Consider the following 20,040-nt stretch of genomic DNA (forward strand, 5'->3'; position numbering starts at 1 on the left):
CCACCAGGAGGGCCCCTACCCATTTTTAAATTGAGCTGTTTGCCTTATTATCGAATTGTAGACATTGTTTGCATATTCTGGATACAAGTCCTTTGTCAGAGATACGTATTGCAAATATTTTTCTCCCAGTCTGGGGCTTGCCTGTTCATTTTCTTAACAATGGCTTTTGAAGAGCAAAAGTTTTAAATTCTAATAGGGTACAATTTATCGAGGTTTTCTTTCATAGTTTGTGCCTTTGGTGTCTTTTCTAAGAAATCAATGGCTTAAAAAAACCTCTTTATTGTAGTTTTAGCAAGGCGACAAATTAGGCACGTGTGATGAATCCATCACCGCACCAGGGAACTGCTCTTAGCTCATTTTCTTCCGCGGGAAATTCTCTCCCAGCCTGCTTCGCACCGCCTTCCATCACGGGAGGTCAGACGGACATGGTAGAAGGAGCAGGCAGATCTGGCTTTCACTCCTGGCTCCAACCTCTCACAGTTCTGTGGCCTTGGGAGAGTCCTTTAATCTTCTTGGGCCTCAGTTTCCTCATCTAGGGAGCAAGGGAAACGTCATGACTTCAGGGGAGATGGCAAGGTCAGACAAGGAGAGGGCCATCCTCTGCCGGTAAGCCAGCGGATGGGCGCTCCTGGAGGCCTGTCAGCCACCTCGGATCCTTACAGTCAGGGGTCAGGTGCGGCAGGCTCTCACATGCTCACAGCATAGGAGGGAGACAGGCCAGAAAGGGAAGGGAGCCCAGAATCGCAGATTCCCCGGGCAGGGCAGGGCCGGGCCCTCAACTTCTGTTCCTAAGCTCTCTCCACACCCGGAGCTGCCTCTGGGCTAGACGGGCTGGTAAAACTGGCCACGTCCTCTCCCTGGGACAGTACACCCCTGAGCCCTCCCTCCAGCCTCACCCGTCCCCACCCTGCAGCCTGGAACTCTCCGGGCTGTGCCCAGGGCTGCACCTGAGAGTGGTTGTCTGGCGCCACCTACAGGACGCAACGACAACGACACGCCGCCCAGCTCCTCCGAGCCCAGATTCCTGAAACTCCCGGCTGGGAAGGCGCCCGTGGACAGAGCGCCCCTGTGGCCGCTCAGAGCTCTGCGCCCTACGCCGGGCTCTGGCTGCAGCAGCCCGGCCACCCAGGTCAGGCAGGAACTTCTTACAGCATCGAATCAAATCCAAGATGCCTTCAGTTGAAAGACACATCATTCATTTTTGTGCCACTAGAAAAGAAAAAAGCACTACCAAGTAAAAGATGACACAGCACTTCCTGGGCACTTAGAAATTTGATTTTATACTTATTGAAGGTGCTCTCTAAATTGAGACAATCTTTATCATACATCACTATTGGCCATACATAAAAAGGAAACTGTGACCAAAATAATTTAGTGAAGATATTCTTGAAACTTTTGCACGTGCAGAGTCTGACTTTTCTTGCGTCACTTTGTCATTGAGTCATTGAAGTCTGTGTTGTTCCTGAAAATATTGTCCTGTGTCATCAAGAGCAGGGATGATGCAGCTTTCCTTCTGAGTAGTCCACTCTTGCCTCAGGGATGTCCTTCCGAGCTGCAAGTTTTGATGAATAGGGGCAGGTATCCCAGAATATGTCACAGTTGCTGTCTGCTCACAAATTGATACTGAACCTCTTAATCTCAAATTCATGCACCTGATGCACAGTAAGGCAATCATTGAGACGTGGTGCTTGGAGATGGAGAAAGGTTTATTTGAATTGGCCACAAAGAGAAGGCTGGAGGATAGGTTCTCTCAAATCTGTCTTAACAAGAGAAGAAAGCAGGGGATTTTATAGAGCTAAGCAGCTTGGTGGGAGGAGTTGCAGAGAAACAAAGGGGTGGTCAGTGTTTCTTTCACTCCTGGTGAGCCCCAGGGCAGTCTCATTCCTGGGCAGCAATGGCAGCTGGGGGCTGGTTATCTGGTGATCCTTGAAGGCATTCTCTTTCCTCTGTAAAGCAAGCTCATAAATCCTTCTGACCCTTGAGTTACCCCTCAGGTTAAACAACGGAACAGCAAACAGACAAGATTAACTTCTTTCCATAACAAGGTCAAAAGGTAATCTTATTGACTATTTACAGTAACCCTCAGGTACCTGGCTTCTGTCACAGCAATTGAAAAATGCATCCTGGGGCCAGCCAGTTGGCATAGCCATTAAGTTCACGCATTCTTGGGGCTGGCCCCGTGCTGAGTGGTTAAGTTCGCATGCTCCACTGCAGGCGGCCCAGTGTTTCGTTGGTTCGAATCCTGGGCACGGACATGGCACTGCTCATCAAACCACGCTGAGGCAGCGTCCCACATGCCACAACTAGAAGGACCCACAACGAAGAATATACAACTGTGTACCGGGGGGCTTTGGGGAGAAAAAGGAAAAAAAAAGAAAGTTCACGCATTCTGCTTTGGCGGCCTGGGGTTCGCTGGTTTGGATCCCAGGTGCAGACCTATGCACCGCTTGTCAGGCCATGCTGTGGCAGGCGTCCTACATATAAAGTAGAGGAAGATGGGTACGGATGTTAGCTCAGGGCCCGTCTTCCTCAGCAGAAAGAGGAGGATTGGCAGCAGATATTATCTTAGGGCTAATCTTCCTCAAAAAAAAAAAAAAAAAAAGCATCCTGACTTCAGAGATGTTAAAATGTGGCCTGGAAACACATCTCAGAATGGATGAAATATGGTGTTAGCACTACTTGTTCAACAAAATTACTGGGGTGCCTACTCTATGCTAGGCCTGTGCAAAGGGCAGGAGACACAGCCCCAAACAAGGCTGTCTAGTCCCTGCTCTCAAAGAGCTCACAGTGCCACTGGGAGACAGACATCAAACAAACAGTCACATTTAATGACTGTGGTTGTGCTGTGAGAGGGGTCAGCAGCACGAGTGATTGTGTCTGGGGTCAGAGAGAGCTTCCCTGAGGAGGTGGCTTCTGAGCTCTGATGAAGAATACGAGCTACTGGGGCCGGCCCCGTGGCCGAGTGGTTAAGTTCACGTGCCCCGCTTCGGCGGCCCAGGGTTTCACGAGTTCCGATCCTGGCCACGAACATGACACTGCTCATCAGGCCATGCTGAGGCAGCATCCCACATGCCACAACTGGAAGGACCCACAACTAAAAATACATAACTATGTACCGAGGGGCTTTGGGGAGAAAAAGGAAAAATAAAATCTTTAAAAAAAAAAAAAGAATAGGAGCTATCCAGGGAGAGAGGCTAACGAAAGGCAAGACAGAGGCAAGAGCATCTGTAAAGGCCCTGGGGCAGGGGGAGGAGCTTAGTGGCTCCAGAGTGGCTGGAGTGTGACAATGAAAGAGTGGCAGGAACTGGAACTGGAGAGGTGGGAAAGGGCAGGTCATGAGGGCCTTTTTCCAAAGCACAATTGGGAAGTCATTGCAGGGCTTTAAGTTAAGATAGAACCTGAGATACAAAGAGGCTAAATAATATGCCAAGTCACAGAAAGTGATGGAGACAGAGATGGAACTCAGGTATGGCTGGTTCCAGGCTGCTACTTTCAGTCCTCGCTGGAGAGGCCAGAGGGAACTGCCTATCTGATCTGCCTCCCCCATGTCCCGCTGAGGAGACTGGGGCCCGGGAAGGGGAACAGGCTGGCCCTAAGCAGCACAACAGATGGGGGCTGATCTAGAACCTAGGTCTCCAGGCTTCCAGCTCCCTCCTCACACACAGCCCCAGCGGTCCTGGCCTGGCCTTGGCCAAGGCCCCACCTCCCTGAGTCGGGGGGAAACTACTGGCGCTTAGAGAGGAAAGGGCTGTCCCTTCTTAGGTCCCAGGTAACTAGGTCAGCCAAGTGTCTCCGTTTCCCAGTTTGCACTGGTGGTGGCTGGTTAGAACCTGAATCCTGGAGCCTTCCAAGGCCAGGCCAGGCTTAGATCGGACCCAGATTCCTGATGCAATCGGGTGAGACCTGCCTTGCACTTTTCTTTGGCCACCCTGCCGGGGACGGGTCAAATTCCAGCCCCACTGACCTCCCAGTCCTTCTGAGCCTTCCACCCAGGTTGACGACAAAAGGGCTCTGAGCACATAGGGACACAGGACCAAGATCTGGGGTCGGCCAGCCAGGCATGTCAGCAGCCCCCTCCTGTCAGCACAACCCCAGGACCAAAGCTCCTGGGACAGACACCTTACTGCTCTTGGTTATTTTTTCAGGAAAAATTTCCAGAACTGAACTTGCTGAGTCAAAGGAACCCATATTTACAGATTTTGATGAACTATCAGCAAACAGTCCTAGGGTTTCGGACAAATTTCCACTCCTTCGAACAGATCTCCATCATCAATAACGCCTGAGGGCCTTCTTTGCTATTTTGCCAGTTGGATGGGCCAGCACCTCTTGCTGCTGTTTGAATCTGCACAGTTTGTCATCGAAGAGAGGTTCTCACATTCAATGTGTATCAAAATAATCTATGTCGTTTGTTATAAAAATGGAAAGGCATGCACGGACTGGGAGAAAATATTTGCAAAAATATAGCTGGCAAAGGACTTGTATCCAGATATATAAAGAACTCTAAACACATATCAATAAAAAGACAATTTAAATAGAATAGACAGGGGCCAGCCTGGTGGCACAGTGGTTAAGTTCGCACGTTCAGCTTCAGCGGCCCCAGGTTTGCCAGTTCGAATCCAGGGCACAAGACCTACACACTGCTTGTCAAGCCATGCTATGGCAGGCGTCCCATATATAAAATAGAGGAAGATGGGCATAGATGTTAGCTCAGGGCCAATCTTCCTCAGCAAAAAGAGGAGAATTGGCAGCAGATGTTAGAGCTAATCTTCCTCAAAAAAATGAAAAATAAAAACAATAAATAGAATAGACACCTTATCAAAGAGGATCTACAGATGGCAAATAACCACACCATTAGCATTAGGGAACTGTAAATTAAAACCAAATGAAGAGCCAGCCCTGTGGCGTACTGGTTAAGTTCAGCACATTCCACTTCTGCTTCAGCAGCACATGTTCAGGGGTTTGGATCCTGGGCGTGGCCCTACACCACCAGTCAGCCATGTTGAGGTGGCAACTCACGTGTAAAACAGAGGAAGACTGGCACAGATGTTAGCTCAGACTACATCTTCCTCACCAAAAATAAATAAATAAACCCAAATGAAATACCACTTCACACCTACTAGAATGGTTAAAATTAAAACCCCACCAAAGGTTGGCAAGAATGTGGAGCCACCAGAATCCTCATACACTGTTGGTGGGAATGTGAAATGGTGCAACCACTTTGAAAAACAGTTTGGCAGTTTCTTTTTCTTTTTTTTTGAGGAAGATTGCCCTGAGCTAACTACTGCCAATCCTCCTCTTTTTGCTGAGGAAGACTGGCCCTGAGCTAACATCCGTGCCCATCTTCCTCTACTTTACATGGGGGACACCTCCCCCAGCATGGCTTGATAAGCGGTGCATACCTGGGCACTGGGGATCCAAACCAGTGAACTATGAGGTGGAACGTGTGCATTTAACCCCTGCGCCACCGTCTGACTCTCTCCACCCTGCCTCTCCTCGCATGCTCCCTCTCTCCTCTCCCCCTTCTGAGCAACCTTTTCTACTTCTTGGTGTGTAAAGTGGAAGAAGGTTCCAACAGCTGCAAAGACTGAGAGGGTCTCTGCATCCCAATTCCAAATTTGGGGGAAAGAAAACCAATTGGCCCAGTTTGGACCAGGCATCGTCTGCTGTCCTATCAGCTGTGGCCAGCGGGCGGAATCACATGGTTCAAACATGCAGGCAGGAGAGCGGAAGGACAAGGGGCAGAGGTCGGCCAGCGTTCTCAAACTTGAGATTCAGTCAGAGTCACATGAGAGCTTGTTAAAAATCCACACCCACCCTCCCTCCCCAACCTCACCAGTATCTGCTTCAGTTGGTCTGAGGTGGGACTCAGAAATGTGCATTAACAACCCAGATGATCCTAAAGTTAATGCTCTTCAGGTTATAACTTGAGAAGCAGCTAGTCTAGGCAAACACTCTGAAGATATTTTGATCTGGAATCTGAATTGCAGAACTTCAGGGTGGAAAAAAGGATTAGGACTCTTTCAGCTGCTCGTGACAAACATCTTCTCAAAATGACATAAGTAAAACTGGAGATTTGTAGGTGCTGTAAGTGGTAAATCCAGGAGGGTAGAGCTAGCTTCAGGAACTGCTGAATTCAGGTTCTCCAACCCCAGTTGAAATCTCTCTCGATCCTCTGCTTAGCCTTTCCTGGGTTGGCTTCATTATTAGGTGGACTTTCTCCACTGGGTCACCTCCCAAGAGCCTCAGGTTTTCATCCCACCAGCTTGGAAACTTCAATGGAAAGAGCAAAAGTCCCAGGGCAGATTCTCATTGGTCCGATTGGGTCATGTGCTCACCCTTAACCAATCACTGTGGACAGAGGGATTCATTCCTCTCATGGACCAGTCCTGGGCCACATCCTTACCACTGAGGCCAGAATTGGGATCCCTCCCTCAAACTGAGTGGACTGAGTGGAGGAGGGGTGGGTCCTCAAAACAAAATCAGAATGCCACTGCCAGGAGGAGCCCTGGGTGCTGAGCAGACACTATAAACAGCCAGAAGAGATCATGGAAGCCTTTTGGTCCAACCTCCCATCTGGACAAGACCCTGTTGGAGGCCTGTCTGGAAATAGTGCTTCTGCCAGCATCAGCCTTGGAGGGGTCCCCTGCGGTGGCCAGCCCCATTTGGAAACATCCTGATAGGCAGGTGGCATGTGAGTATCATTGCCGTGTGTGAAATGAGACTGACTCAGTTTCAAGCAAAGCAAAGAGCCCAGCCCAGGTACTTCCAGGGAGTCAGGCCCAGCCTGGGCAAAGGAGGGGCATCCAGGAGGGGTGTCCTTACTAGGGACCATTCCAACTAGATTGGCCCACCCCCATCAGGTGGATGGGGAGACTAGGGTGCAAGAGAAAGAGGGATCCGGCACCCAGGCCTCATGCCTACCAGCCTCTGCCTCCAGCCGCCTTCCTCTGGCTGCTCCCAAGGTATACAAACTGGCTCCCAAAGGGTTAAGTACAGAGCTTACAAAATGACTTCCGTGGATTGAGTCCAGTCCACAGGTGTGTTTTGTTTGGCTTGCACAGGGTTTACAAATATTTGATAGTCAATATGTTTAAACTGGGAGATTTCACATGAAAGCCTAGATTTCCGGCTGCTTTTGTAAAAACGGACTATCTGGCAGGATGGACCCACATTCCTGACTGTCAGGATTGCCTGAAGCCAAGCAAGTTCAGCCTCTATCGAGCCAACTTTGTACAGATGCAAGCAGAGGACTTGTTATCTGAGTCAAGGGACTCAATCTGAGCAGCTGTAGGCATTTGAGTTTGTCACCTCGGGATTGGCAGAATCCTTGGAGAACGTGCGGTGAGGGGTCCTCAGGCGGGCACCCTCCTGCCCCTTCATTTCTTCATTTCCGTTACCTTCTACAGGCCGGGCCCTGTGAGGCGCTCCGGGGCTCCTTGTCATCTGTGCACGGGCCCTCACGTCACTCATCTACTTCACTTTTCTCATTTCATTCTCTCATCAGCCCTTAGAAGCAGAGGCTGCACAGGAGGGCAAACCTCACAGCCCGGCGGGGGAGATGTGCCCTGTCCAAGGTCACAGAACTCAGGTGGGGCAGGGCCACTCAGGGTGGGGCTCCTGATGCACCTGTCACAGGTCCAGGGTCCAAGCTGCAGCTCCAGAAGGCTGATTCATGCTCCTACTTTCACGAGACGTTGACTCACAAAGAGCAGGCTGCGTAGCCAGGCACGCCTAGGGGAGACTCCCAGGTCTGCCACTTACAATGCCCTGCCATCAGGTGAGTCTTGGCTTTAGTGTCTTCATCTATCAAATGGGGGAAATGCAAAACATCTCACAGGGATGCTGCGGGCGCTCAACTCAATCAACACTGCAATAAAAAGTGTATTCAATGTCTGTTCGGGGACTGCGCTATGCACTTGAAAAGTAATTATGAATAAGAGTGAAACTGGGGGCCAACTTGCTTTAACTATACTCAGTTGTCTGTTTGCAAAAGAAGTTAGATAATGCATTTTTTTTTTTTTTTAAGATTTTATTTTATTCCTTTTCCTCCCCAAAGCCCCTGGTACATAGTTGTATATTCTTAGTTGTGGGCCCTTCTAGTTGTGGCATGTGGGACGCCGCCTCAGCATGGTTTGATGAGCAGTGCCATGTCCGTGCCCAGGATCTGAACCCGCAAACCCCAGGCCACCGAAGCGGAAAGTGCAAACTTAACCGCTGCACCACCAGGCTGGCCCAATAATGCATTCTTAAAACCCACCCTGTAGATGACATCTCTGACGCCTGGATCACCATGGTCCGGGTGCTTGACTTTTTCAGGAACTGAGAGTTGACTCCTTGTCCAGTTCCGGCTGGTTAAGACCACCGACTCATCAACTGGGCCTGCGCAGATGACCAATGGGTGACTCTTTGACATCAAGGAGCTGAAAACTCCACCCTCAGATCATGGTAAGGCCGCCATTTTGTGAACATGTGCCCTAGGAAGAGCCAGGAAGCTTTACTACGCTTGTGCAGATGGTCAATTACCTCACTTCTCCTTACCTCCAATCACCTATTCCCACTTCAGATCTCCCCACCCCTTTATCCCATAAACATCCCTAATTCCCATTTTTCGGGGAGACAGATTTGAGATTGGTTCTCTCTTCTCCTCGCTTGGCTGCCTTGCGATTAAACACTTTCTCCTTACAAACTTGTCATCTCAGTGATTGGCATGATCATGCGGTGGACAAAACGAACCTGGCTCAGTAACAACAAATATTGTTGCTGTAGGACAGTTGTCCTTAACTGGGGGCGATTCTGCCCATGGGGGACATTTGGCAATGTCTGGGTACATTTCTGATCATCACGCTGGAGGGGGAGGTGCTACCGGCATCTACTGTGTAGAGGTCAGGATGCCGCTAAACAGCCTATAGTGTATAGGACAGCCCCCCACAACAAGGAATGATCCAGGCCGAAATGATAATTGTTTTGAGGCTGAGAAACCCTCCTTTAGCAGGACTCAGACAATTAAATGTGCAATTACAGTACAGTGTAAAAGTGAGAGAGGAAACACATGGTGTGATCCAGGAAGGCTCCCTGGAGGAAGTGACACCCAAGCTGGACAAGAAGGATGAAGAGGAGTTAGGAAAGAGTTAGGAAAGTGATAAGGAAGAAAGTTGTTCTGAGCAAGAGGAACAGCAAAGGCAAAAGTTTGGAGGGTATAAAGAGCCTGGCATGTTTAAGGAGGTAAACTTTTTTGTTTTCAGTTTTATTGAGATGTAATTGACAAGGAAGTAAACTTTGAGTGTGGCTGGAATGGAGGACAAGGTGGGAAGCAGCAGTGGGCCGTGAAAGTCCTCTGTAGGTCACGTTCAGGAGCTTGTACTTCACCCTGAGAGGTAAGGGATGTCATTGAAGGGAAGGAACAGGGAGCAGCCTGGTCAGGTTTGCTTCTGAAGACCCTCCTCACAGGTCACTCAGGGACAGCTGTGGCTAACCCAGGTGAGAGAGAAGGTGGGATTGGACTAGAAGAAGGAGAGCATGGGTGGATTTGAGGGGTATCGGGAGAGTCTTTTTTTTTTTTTTTAGGAAGATTAGCTCTGAGCCAACATCTGCTGCCAGTCCTCCTCTTTTTGCTGAGGAAGACTGGCCCTGAGCTAACATCCGTGCCCATCTTCTTCTACTTGATATGTGGGACGCCTACCACAGCATGGCTTGCCAAGCAGTGCCATGTCCACACCTGGGATCCGAACCAACGAACCCCGGACTGCCAAAGCGGAACGTGCGCACTTAACCATTGCGCCACCGGGCTGGCCCGGGAGAGTCTTAACAACTAGTGGATGTGACAGGTGAGTGGCAGGAATCAAGGATGTCACTTGGCCTTCCAGCTTGGGTGACGGGGGAATGGAGGTGCCATTCACAGAGCTGGGCTATAGCTGAGAACAAGATCATTGAAGCCAAAGGGCTCCCAGGGAGGGGATCAGTGGGAAAACAAGTAAGTCCACGTGGGATGAGAGTTAGGGAGACGATGTGCGGGGAGCTATGGGTGTGCACAGCACGGAGGAGCCGTCCTGGGCTGGTGGAGTGATGGGAAAGGGCCTTCTGCAGAAGTGACATCCAAGCAGAAGCCTGAGCACTTCCCAGGAGCAGGCCAGGGAAGAGGTGGGACAGGGAAGGTGGTGGCCCTGAGTTGGCAGAGAACCAGCACATTCCAGAATAGCTTCTACGCCTCTGTCACTGGACAGGCCATTTTGAGAACCACATTCCCCTATGCAAATATCTATACCAAGTTTAGCTCATTAGTTCTAACCAAAAGACTGGGTTTGGGGCCGGCCCTGTGGCCGAGTGGTTAAGTTTGTGCTCTCCGCTTCAGCGGCCCAGGGTTTGGCCGGTTTGGATCCTGGGCATGGACAGGACACCACTCGTTAGGCCACACTGAGGCGGCGTCCCACGTGCCACAGCTAGAAGGACCCACAACTAAAAATATAGAACTATGTATTGGGGGATTTGGGGAGAAAAAGCGGAGGGCAGGGGGAGGAAGAAGATTGGCAATTAAAAAGAAAAAAAAAAATGAGTGGGTTTGTCCCTGCCTATTCCTCTCTGCAACCACCTTGCCACCGTCTACGGCCCCAACCAATTGTCTAGAACTTCTCAGGGGTCAGGAAGTCTTTTCAGGGAGGTTTCCAAGTGGGTCTGCACAGAAAGGCCCCTCACAGGCCCGGGGCCCCTTTCTAATGTGCAAAGATTTCCAGAGTAAAAGAAGTCAAAGTGGCCCCGGTCCAGCCAAGGTTTTTCTCATTCTCATCTCTTGACTCAAAGCTATAGGAAACGGGAGGTAGCTTCAATAGTTTCTCTTTCAACATTTGGGGAGCTCCCTTGCCTCCCGATTGGGGGACAGAAGGAAGTCCTCAATTCTGCCAGGAACATGGCAGAGAGGCTGTCTTTTGAGGGTCTGGAGTCATGGCTCCAATTTATAATAAAAGCAGTATGTTATCTTCTTTCCGAAGATGGCCACCATCAGTTCCCCCTCTCCCTGTGTGCATGAGCACGCCTCCATCAAGGGGTGGGATCTACTCCTCCATGCCCTTGAATCTAGGCTGGCCCCGCATTTCATGACCAAGAGAATATGACAACGTGATGCAGTGCTGGATCTAAGCCTAACCTTTAAGAGGACTGGCAGTTTCTACTTCCTCATTCTTGGAAGCTCAGCCTCCAGGCTGTGAGGGAGCCCAAGCAGCTGCATGGAGAGGCCCATGAAGAGGAGAACTGAGGGGCCCACCCCAACTCCCAGCCCCAGATGACAGTCCCAGCAGAGTCCCCAGCCCAGATCTAGTGTCAGCTTGCAAGATACGCGAGCGAGCCATGTTGGAAGTGGATCCCCCTGGCCCAGGAGAGCTGCCCCAGCTGACAAGGAGAAATAGAGATAAGCCATTCCCTCTGAGCCCTGCTCATACTGCAAAATCAGGAGCAATAAATGATTGCTGTTAGGAGCTGCTGGGTTTGGGGGTGGTTTGTTACACAGCCATAGCTCACTGAAACAAGCAGCTCCTATTATTGGGCAGCTCTTACGTGTCTTGTTGAGGACACTGCCCTAGGTGTCCTCTAAGCATTAACTTGGTAACTTTGCATCAACCTCGTTAGAGAAGGATTTCTAGATGAGGTGGCCAAGGCTTGGAGAAATTAAATGACCCCATGCCAGGGCACACAGCCAGTGCATAAGAAGCAAGCTGACTGCAAAGACCTGGCACTTCCTTGCGAGGAGCCCAGCTCCTGGCCACAAACCCATGTGTGATCTTTCAGGCCTGGCCATTGGCCATTACAAAGGCTTTACATGGCAGACCCCACCGGGAGGTGCTGCCTCCCCACCCCAACCAGATCCGGGGCACAGCCAGTGCACTGTAGTCTCTGACGGGAGTTGCAGTCAAGGAGGCAGGCCCCCCAGGCTGGCCAGAGCCCAGATGCCTCCATTTGGAGGCCTCTTTATTGGGGTCTGTCAACCAAATCCATCCCCAGGTGCCTTTGCCAAGGCCTCCTTTTGGATCAAGAGGAGTGGGGAAACTCAGTACCCAGTACTCTGACTCAGTTCTCAGTCCTTTTCCACTCTTAGCCCTTCCTTTCTCATCTCCCCAACGCGCGCGCGCGCGCACACACACACGCACACACGCACACACGCACACACGCACACAGAGTCTGTAAAACAGCAGGAGCCTTTTGCCGGGGTTCCCTCAGCAGTGAGATGATTCCCCACCTGCAGTACATCTAACCCTGGGCTGGCACTGTCTTGTGGGGAAAACAGAACCCTGGGGGAGCTGGCACTTTTTCCTCTTGCTTATACCATCTCAGTAAGTGATTAAAGCCTTGACTGCTGCTCTCATTTTGGCTTGTTGTCTTTTTTTTTTAAGATTGGCACCTGAGCTAACATCTGTTGCCAATCTTCCTTTTTTTCCCCTTCTTCTCCCCAAAGTGCCCCAGTACGTAGTTGTATATTCTAGTTGTAGGTCCTTCTGGCTCTCCTATGTGGGACGCCGCCTCAGCATGGCCTGATGAGCCATGCCATGTCCATGCCCAGCATCCGAACCAGTGGAACTCTGGGCCGCTGAAGCAGAGCGTGCAAACTTAACCACTTGGCCACGGCGCCAGGCCCTTGGCTTGTTGTTTTAATGGATTATTGTGACACGTGGCAGCTCAGCTGGTGACAACTTGCTCAAGTCGCCTCTTTCAGAGCATGTATGATAAGAACCTTGGTTCCCATGACCCAGTCCACCTTGAATCCTTCCTACACTCTGCCCCTGTGCCCCACAACCCTCTCGTTCCAGGGTCACATCTTTGGTAATCTGGCTCAAACCACTTTGACAAAGCTCCCATTGTGATCTCAAGACAAGACTCACGAGTCACCCCTTTGGAGGAACAGAGGCTGTAATGATGATGACAGCAGCCAGTATTTGTTGAGCACATGCTATGTCCTGGGCACACGCTAAGAGTTGTATGTACATGAGCTCATGAAATGAGTTAATATACAGTGCTTCCAACAGTGTCTGGCCACAGCGAGTCCTCAATAAATGGTAGCTATTTCCATCAAATGACAGTTCATAACACCCCTGTCAAGTAGGGACTATTATTCATCATCCCCATTTTAGAATTGAGAAAACTAAGGCCCAGAGAAGTTAAGGACCAGTGACCAAGTGGTGGAGCTGACGTCAAGCCCCAACCTTGAGGAGCCTGGGCCCTTCCACGAGGAGCACGGCCTCTTGGACCTGTTGTGAAATCTCTATTGAATAAGAAACAGCTGGTAAAATGCAGTCCACAAAGTACACCTTCATCAAAGACTTCCACCAAAATGGCTTAAAATGTAAAAGGTTTCATTGCTTGTAGTGAGCTTCAGTGGCTTGGAGGATTTCCTTTACGTAAAACTCCACATTTCAGGAAGGACTCCAAAAAATCACCCCAATCTATGTGACAGCTCTCCACCGGCACCACCAGGTGCAGTGGGTTTAATTCCGTTAAACCACCCTTTTCCCTCTCACTGTGAGTAAGTCCAGAGCCTGGAGAGAGTAGGAGAGCCACAGTGTTCCCTTTCAAATGCTGAGAAGAACGATAACTAAAGCCGCCTCCCAGGCCTCCACGAGAATAATACAAGCTGCCTCCTAGGCCTCCACTTTTGACCTAGAAACTCCTCAAGGTCAGGCTCAAATTATCTCTAGGTGAATTCACATCTCACTGGCAGCAAGGTCAGAGGAGTTAAGAGTGAAGAACAGCAGTTAAGAGCATGGGCCGCCCCAGGGAATAAGGTAGCTGTGTGACTTTAGGCAAACTGTTTAACCTCTCTGATCCTCAGTGTCTTCATCTGCAAACTGAGAACAATGTTAGTACCTACTTCATGGGGCTGTTGCAAGGAGTCAGTGAGGTAATGCTTATAAGGCCTGGACAGAGCAGGAGCTCAGTAACTGTCAGTTTTTATTAATACTAAATACTGGAGAGTGATAACCATGTCCAGGAAGGCTGGGATCCGCCCAGAAAGAAGGCCAATCTTAAATGAGAATCTCTGCTTGGCAGGGCTTCTCAACCGTTCAGCAGAAACCCCTAAGAACCAGCCCTGCCCGCGGCTTGATCCTGATTCAGCTGAGTTCAAGGCTTCCAGTATCCAAGCCAAAGTTCTTAACCTTCAAGAAATACCAGAATGATCCAGAGAGCTTGTTTACAATGCATATTCTTAGAGCTCTCCCTCCCAGAGTCTCTTCTAGGTGTGGGGTGAGGCCACGGATTGGGTATACTTAACAAACACCCCAGGGAATTCTGAGTCTGAAACACTGCCCTAAACCAGGGATAGGCAGGCTTTTTCTGTAAAGGGCCAGAAAGCAAATACGTCTGGCTTTGTGGGCCAAATGTCTCTGTCACTCCTACTCAACTCTTCTGTTGTAGCAACAAAACAGCCACAGACATTAAGTAAATGAAGGGGTGTGCCCGTGTTCCAATAAAACTTTATTTACAAAGACAAGTGGTACGCCAGACTTGACCTGGGGGCCATAGCGTGCCAGCCCCTGCTCTCTGCCAACCCAGATCTCTTCTAGATAGAACCAATAAAGACACAGACGTGTGTATAAAAAAGTGATATTTCTTTAATTTAAAATTATGACCTGGAAAGAATCAGTTTAAGTGATCCAGGCATCCTCTTTATACCCCATGGGAACAGACACAATATTGGCTCAGACTGACAACCCCAGAGAAAGACCAAACCAAGTCACAAATCCTCAGGAAGTCCCCACAGCAACCCTGCTGGAGCCATGAGGCTCCATGGAAGGAGGGGGCCCAGGCTGCCAGGGCCTGCTGCTGTCCAGACACGCTAAGAAGGGGCTTCCTTCCGCCACCCAACTCCCTCACCAGCTTGATTCCTCCATAGCTGGCACCGCATGTGACTTCGACAGAGAGGTTGGTGATTCGGCAGTCACCTCCCAACCATCTTTGGGGGCATCTTCCCATGATTGTAACGGTGAGGCTGAGCAATTCTAAACGTATGTGCCCAGAAGGGCAGCACCTTCATGTTTAGCTGAGATCCAGAGCCTTGAGCTGTAACCATTGGTCACGTGGGTCCAAGGCACTGGCAGCAAATGGCTAACATGGGAAATGATCTGGGAAGATGCAAGGGTCTTGGTAATTGGCGGCAATTCTGAAAATGAAACAGACACATGCCATCTGGGTAAGCGCCCTACAAACGGGGAGAGAGAGTCAAGAGGGAACAGGGAACACCACTCCTTCAGCACTCCAAGGTCTGTGTGCTTTTCCCCGAGCTCAGAAGTCCAAGGTCCTGCTTCTTAGGTCAGCTTCAACACTCCACCTCAGACATTCAGGGCCAATGAGGCCTTCAGATTCACCCAGCCAGTCAGTGGGGGGTCTCTTGAAAACACGAGGCGCTGAATGACGTGTGAAGGGAGTCCAGGGTGTGATGTTGAACAGGGGTTTTTGCACTGGGTTTTGGATATGCAAAGTCAGCAGAGAGGAAAGGAGGAAGGGTGTGGCCAGAGCTGCCCTCCAGGTTGCCCCTGGAGGCCTTCCCAGGAGAAGTTCGTGTACAGAATAAATACAACTGGCTTGGAGCCTTCTGGACGAAGCCCGCAGGTCACCCCCAACCCACCGCAGTGCGGCAACAATTCTCCACACTGGTTTGCTTTCTCAAAATTTACAGCACCCAAAGCCTGATGCTTGACCTGAGTCAAAAGCTGTAGGGACAAACCACCAAAAGGCTGCCCAGGGACGCAGTGGAAGACCAGATGGTGGCCGAGCTGTCCTCACCACACACAGCATTCCTGAGCCTGGCGGGCCGCATCCCGGGTGTATTGCAGGGGCAGCCCAGGGCACTAACAAGGGCCCCTGCTGTGCCTGGGGTCGGGTGGGGAGAGAGCTCGGCATGAAGTCCCCTGAGAACCGAAGCACAGTGAGAAGGAGAAGAGGGCAGGGTTCCTCCTCAGGCCTAGTCACTCTGCCTCCCAAGGGAGGAAGAAGGTGCTGCTGCCAGCACCACTGACATTACCTTGGTCAAATGGACGGGACCGCCACGGGGGCACTGCAGCATGCCCCCCCGCTGTGAGACAGCCCCCAGAAAGAGCCTTCCTTACCGTAGTCCTCAACGGAGTGTGGGTCACATCACAAGCCCTGGCTCATGACAACACGTGTCCATCACCAGCGCCTGACGCTCACCCAATCTTCGGGTTCTTAGCAAGGCAGCTCAAGGGGTCAGGGTAAGAGCGTTTGGGTCCTAGGAGCCCAACAAGTTCTTCCCAGTCTCCTTCATTTCTCAGAAACAGTGGACCCTTAAATGTCTGTCAAAGAGGGAGCTGTCCACATGACTGGCCCTCGCCTAAGGCCAATCATAGAACCCATTTGCAAGACCACCACGGTGTCATCCAATCACAACAGAAGGCTGGTCCGAACCCCAGCCTCACTGGATGATGCTGTCGGGCTGCCCATTCTGGGCCACCTGTCCAGGGTCAGAGGTAGGGGCGGGATTAGGTGTGTTGCTCTGCAGGTAGCGGCGGAAATCTTTGATCATGGGCCGGAGGACCTGGATGAGGACACTCAGGGCCGCCTGGGTGCCCTCCATGGCCTGAGCCTGGCGCTCCTGGGCGCAGGCCTGCACTTCCTGGGAGCGGCGGATCATCTGCAGCAGGTCGTTCTGCTGCTCCAGGTGCTGGGCGATCTCCTTCACGTGCAGATTGGTGACCCGCTGCTCCTGGATCAGCTTGGCCGAGTTGAGGGCGATGCGGCTCTTAAGTGCCTGCGGCTTGACGGAGGTGTCAGCGTGCTGGGCCATCATCTCCACCGGGGCCTCGGCTGGCAGGGGCGGGGGGGCCTCGGCTGTGCAGTACTCTACCACTCCCTCCTCCAGAGTGTGATAGGTGGTGTCTGTGGGGACTGTGGGGAAGAAAGAGCAAAGGCAGCAGCAGGTCACTTTCTAGAAAGAGTGAAGCTGGCCACGTGGGGTGGGGAGAAGGCCATTAAGCCCTATTCTGGGGAATGCAGGCCTCCTCTGGCATTATAGCTATTCATGTATAAATCTAGACTCTAAGGGGTTTAGAATCTTAATCTTTTTGGTAACCAAAGGGCCAGCCTGGATCTGGCAAAAGCAAAGATGCTAATAAGAAGACTAGCAAAGACTCACGATGTGCCAGCCACTGTGCTAAGACCTCTGCACTCATTAGCTCAACAAATTCTCATAATGACCCCAAGAAGTAGTACTGTCATGTTCACTTTCAGAGACTCAGAAACAGACTCGGAAACATGCAGTGACTTGCCTAAGGTCACACAGCTTATTCAGCAGGTCCAGGAAGCAAACCCAGGTCTCTCCAAGACCAAAGTCCAACGTGCTCATAACCACCCACTGTGCTGCTTCTGGCTAATAAAGGCAGGGTCACATGCTCCCTGTCATGCAAGCACACAGCAGGCATCTTGGCTGGGACTCTACATAAGCTGTTTGCAGCCACACTAGTTTCTACCTCCTTCAGTGCTTTCTTGACTTCCATGTGACTTATGGCCAAGCAGAAAAGGAGGTGGGAGTGGTAGCAGCTAAAGTGCCCAATAAATGCCTGTCTCCTTGATCACCTTGGTCAGTGGAATACCTAAAGGTCCTCCCTCTTCCAGAACAGCAACTGATATAGACCAGTGTTTGATCTCCTTTCCCACCTCAATATCCTTGAGAAATATGACACTGTGGGGGGATGGCCCTCACATACATCCATTTCCTCTAAGCTGCATGGAGAATCCCTGACGGATACTGTTCATGGGCTGCCACGAGAGGCAGTTAACAGTCACTGGTGCAAACCCTTATCTGAACTAAAAGTCCAACCAAAGCAAGTTCTGTTGTTATTCCCAGCTAAGAACCTTTGGAGGGATTCTAGGTGGGCTGTTGGGGCCTCCACGTGTGCGTGAAAGGTCAATCTTCTCCACCCTCCACATCAACTGTGTGTCCCCACCCCCACCAGGATGCCCCTTCCTCTTGAGTCCTTAGGGTTCCCCAAATGACAGTGCAGTTATCCACATATGCGTCTTATCTGTCCTCCCAGAATATAACTGGCCTATATTTTAGACACCTTGGTAATCCCAGTGCCAAGCACAGGGTTTGGCACAGAATAAGTGCTATAATATTTGAGGAATGAATGAATAAGTAGATTAACACCAGGAACCCTGAGGTTTCTGAGCAGTGCCTGACGGATGTTCACCACACTGAAAACTCAGAATGCTTTTGTCCAGAATTGATGTCTTGGGCATTATTCTTCCCATGTATCCATTCATTCAATAATATGTCCTGACTGCCTACTATGTGCCAGGCCCTGTGATAAGTCCTGTGGGGATACAGACATGGTCTCTGTCTTCAAGGACCACACAGTTCAGTCGTGGACATGAATGGGGGCAAATCTCAGTAGAGAGCAAACCAGTCTCAAGAAGTCTAGACTGCGTGCTGAGGAAGTCCCAGAGAGAACAAGATCACTTCTGTCTGGGGAGCTCTTGGAAGGCCTCATGGTCTTCTAAGACTCCCATCTGACCTTTGACCCTTGGCAGCCAACCTTCCCCAAGCTGCCCCAGCTCCTGCTGGCCCTTCCCATTTATGCACGCCGAACTGGGCAGGAGAGGTCACTCACTCTGTGTCAGGGTGACCGTGGCTGCGGCTGCAGTGGCCGTGGGTCCAAGGGCCACAGGGTGGATCTCTGTGGTACTGGGCAGGCTGATGATGGTGGCCTCGCCCAGTAGGTTGCAGATGCGCTGCTGCATGGGGGTGAGCAGTACAGGGGCTACAGCTGGGCCACCGCCGCCACTGCCACCACCTGTCCCAGGTCCACCAGCTCCATCCTCCTCAGTGGACCCTGGGGCCTCGCCACCCTCCACGGCCGCCCGGACCTGGGCAACCTTTCGACGGACCTCGGTCTTGAGGTCAGACCATTTCTTCTTGACTTCAGGCAGCTCCCTGCGGCAGGTGGCCACAGCGTTGACCCTTCTCAGGATGCCGTGCCAGGCGGCGCTCTTGGCAGCCAGAGGGACCCCGGCGTTGAAGTGGTTCACCAGCAGGTGCTTCTTCAGTTCCAGCTCCTCCACGATGATCTCCACCTCTCGCTCAGAGAAGTTCATCTTCCTCTTCTTGGCTGGGACAGCCATGGCTTCTCCCAACCCCTCCTTGTAAAGAAATTATAATCCCCTCAACCGCCCCAATTCCCCTTCTCTTCTTCTTCAGCGTCACCCCTCACCCACCCCCTTACAGGGGATAGGCCGGGCTTGCCCAAGGCCAAGCACCAGACCTTCGGTAACCCCCCTCGCTACGCAAAGTGCGTAGGCCTCAGTCCCGACCGGCCCAGCCGCCGCCAGCCAGCTGCGTAATGGCTTCCTGAATCTGCCTCTTCCGCCGGGGTGTGCGGAGATCCGCCCACTTCCCTTCTTCCCGCCTCCCAGTGCTTCTCTAGGGGAGTCCGTCCTCCCAGTTGGGCGCCGCTCAAATATCGCGTCGATCACTGGTTCTTTTGACCTGTCGCTCAGCTAAAGAACACGCCTACTTGCTGGAATTGGCTTGATCATTGGTCTAAAGGTGTGTCTGTCACTAGAGAACGCTCCGCCCACCTAACCTTGATTCACTTTCATTGGAAAATCGTTCTTTCAATCATCAGTATTACGACTATTACGCCGTTAAATTCAGCTATTTTATTGGCGGTCTAGGGAGTTAAGATTACCAAAACCCGGCCCCCTGAGGATACCTAGTGCTTTCGGCCTTGAGCCGTGGACCAATTTTTAATTCCACCCACTGGCGCAAACTCTGCCTTTCAACCGCAGCTCACAATTAGTCCTCACACAAATCCTATTTCCCACCGGAGACTTCGATCTCTCCGTAGGCGACCGCTCCTGCCATCCTTAGGATTCCGTAGTCTAAACCGCGTTTCTCAATGGAAACCGGACACAGGGTCTTCCGCTTGCCAATCACATGACTTCTGCCTATCGCGGCGTGATTTCCTCTCTCCGGCCCGGCTCAGCCAATCCCCGCCTCCCTCAGTTTGAATCGGCCCCAGGTTGAGCCGGGATCGCCCCGCCCTC

At 51.3% G+C, this 20,040-nt stretch overlaps 1 protein-coding gene across 3 annotated transcripts; it reads right to left on the reverse strand.

Moving 5' to 3' along the window:
- Nucleotides 1–263: 263 nt before the first annotated feature.
- On the reverse strand, nt 264–19,988 carry NAIF1 (nuclear apoptosis inducing factor 1). Of its 3 annotated transcripts, none has more exons than XR_011533572.1 (3): nt 18,606–19,889; nt 16,086–16,881; nt 264–532 (listed from the first exon to the last, which is right to left on the reverse strand). XR_011533572.1 is itself a non-coding variant. In XM_070596361.1 (2 exons), the coding sequence occupies exons 1-2, from the start codon at nt 19,114–19,116 to the stop codon at nt 16,409–16,411; spliced, it is 984 nt and encodes a 327-aa protein (XP_070452462.1). In that variant the 5' UTR covers nt 19,117–19,988; the 3' UTR covers nt 14,570–16,408. The 3 variants fall into 3 exon arrangements, 1 of the variants encoding a protein (XP_070452462.1); XR_011533571.1 differs by lacking the exon at nt 264–532 and adding an exon at nt 8,024–8,474 and having other exon boundaries at nt 18,606–19,356; XM_070596361.1 differs by lacking the exon at nt 264–532 and having other exon boundaries at nt 14,570–16,881; nt 18,606–19,988.
- Between the last annotated feature and the right edge of the window lie 52 nt (nt 19,989–20,040).

Source organism: Equus przewalskii, chromosome 26 (genome assembly GCF_037783145.1).
Source record: "Equus przewalskii isolate Varuska chromosome 26, EquPr2, whole genome shotgun sequence".
Taxonomy (NCBI): domain Eukaryota; kingdom Metazoa; phylum Chordata; class Mammalia; order Perissodactyla; family Equidae; genus Equus; species Equus przewalskii.

What these genes read in the sequence shown, in the direction of transcription:
- NAIF1 (XM_070596361.1), bottom strand. Translation starts at nt 19,116, where the DNA reads ATGGCTGTCCCAGCCAAGAAGAGGAAGATGAACTTCTCTGAGCGAGAG. An exon ending in CACGGTCACCCTGACACAGA is followed by an intron (nt 16,882 to 18,605) that starts GTGAGTGACCTC and finishes TCTTCCCCACAG; the next exon opens with TCCCCACAGACACCACCTAT.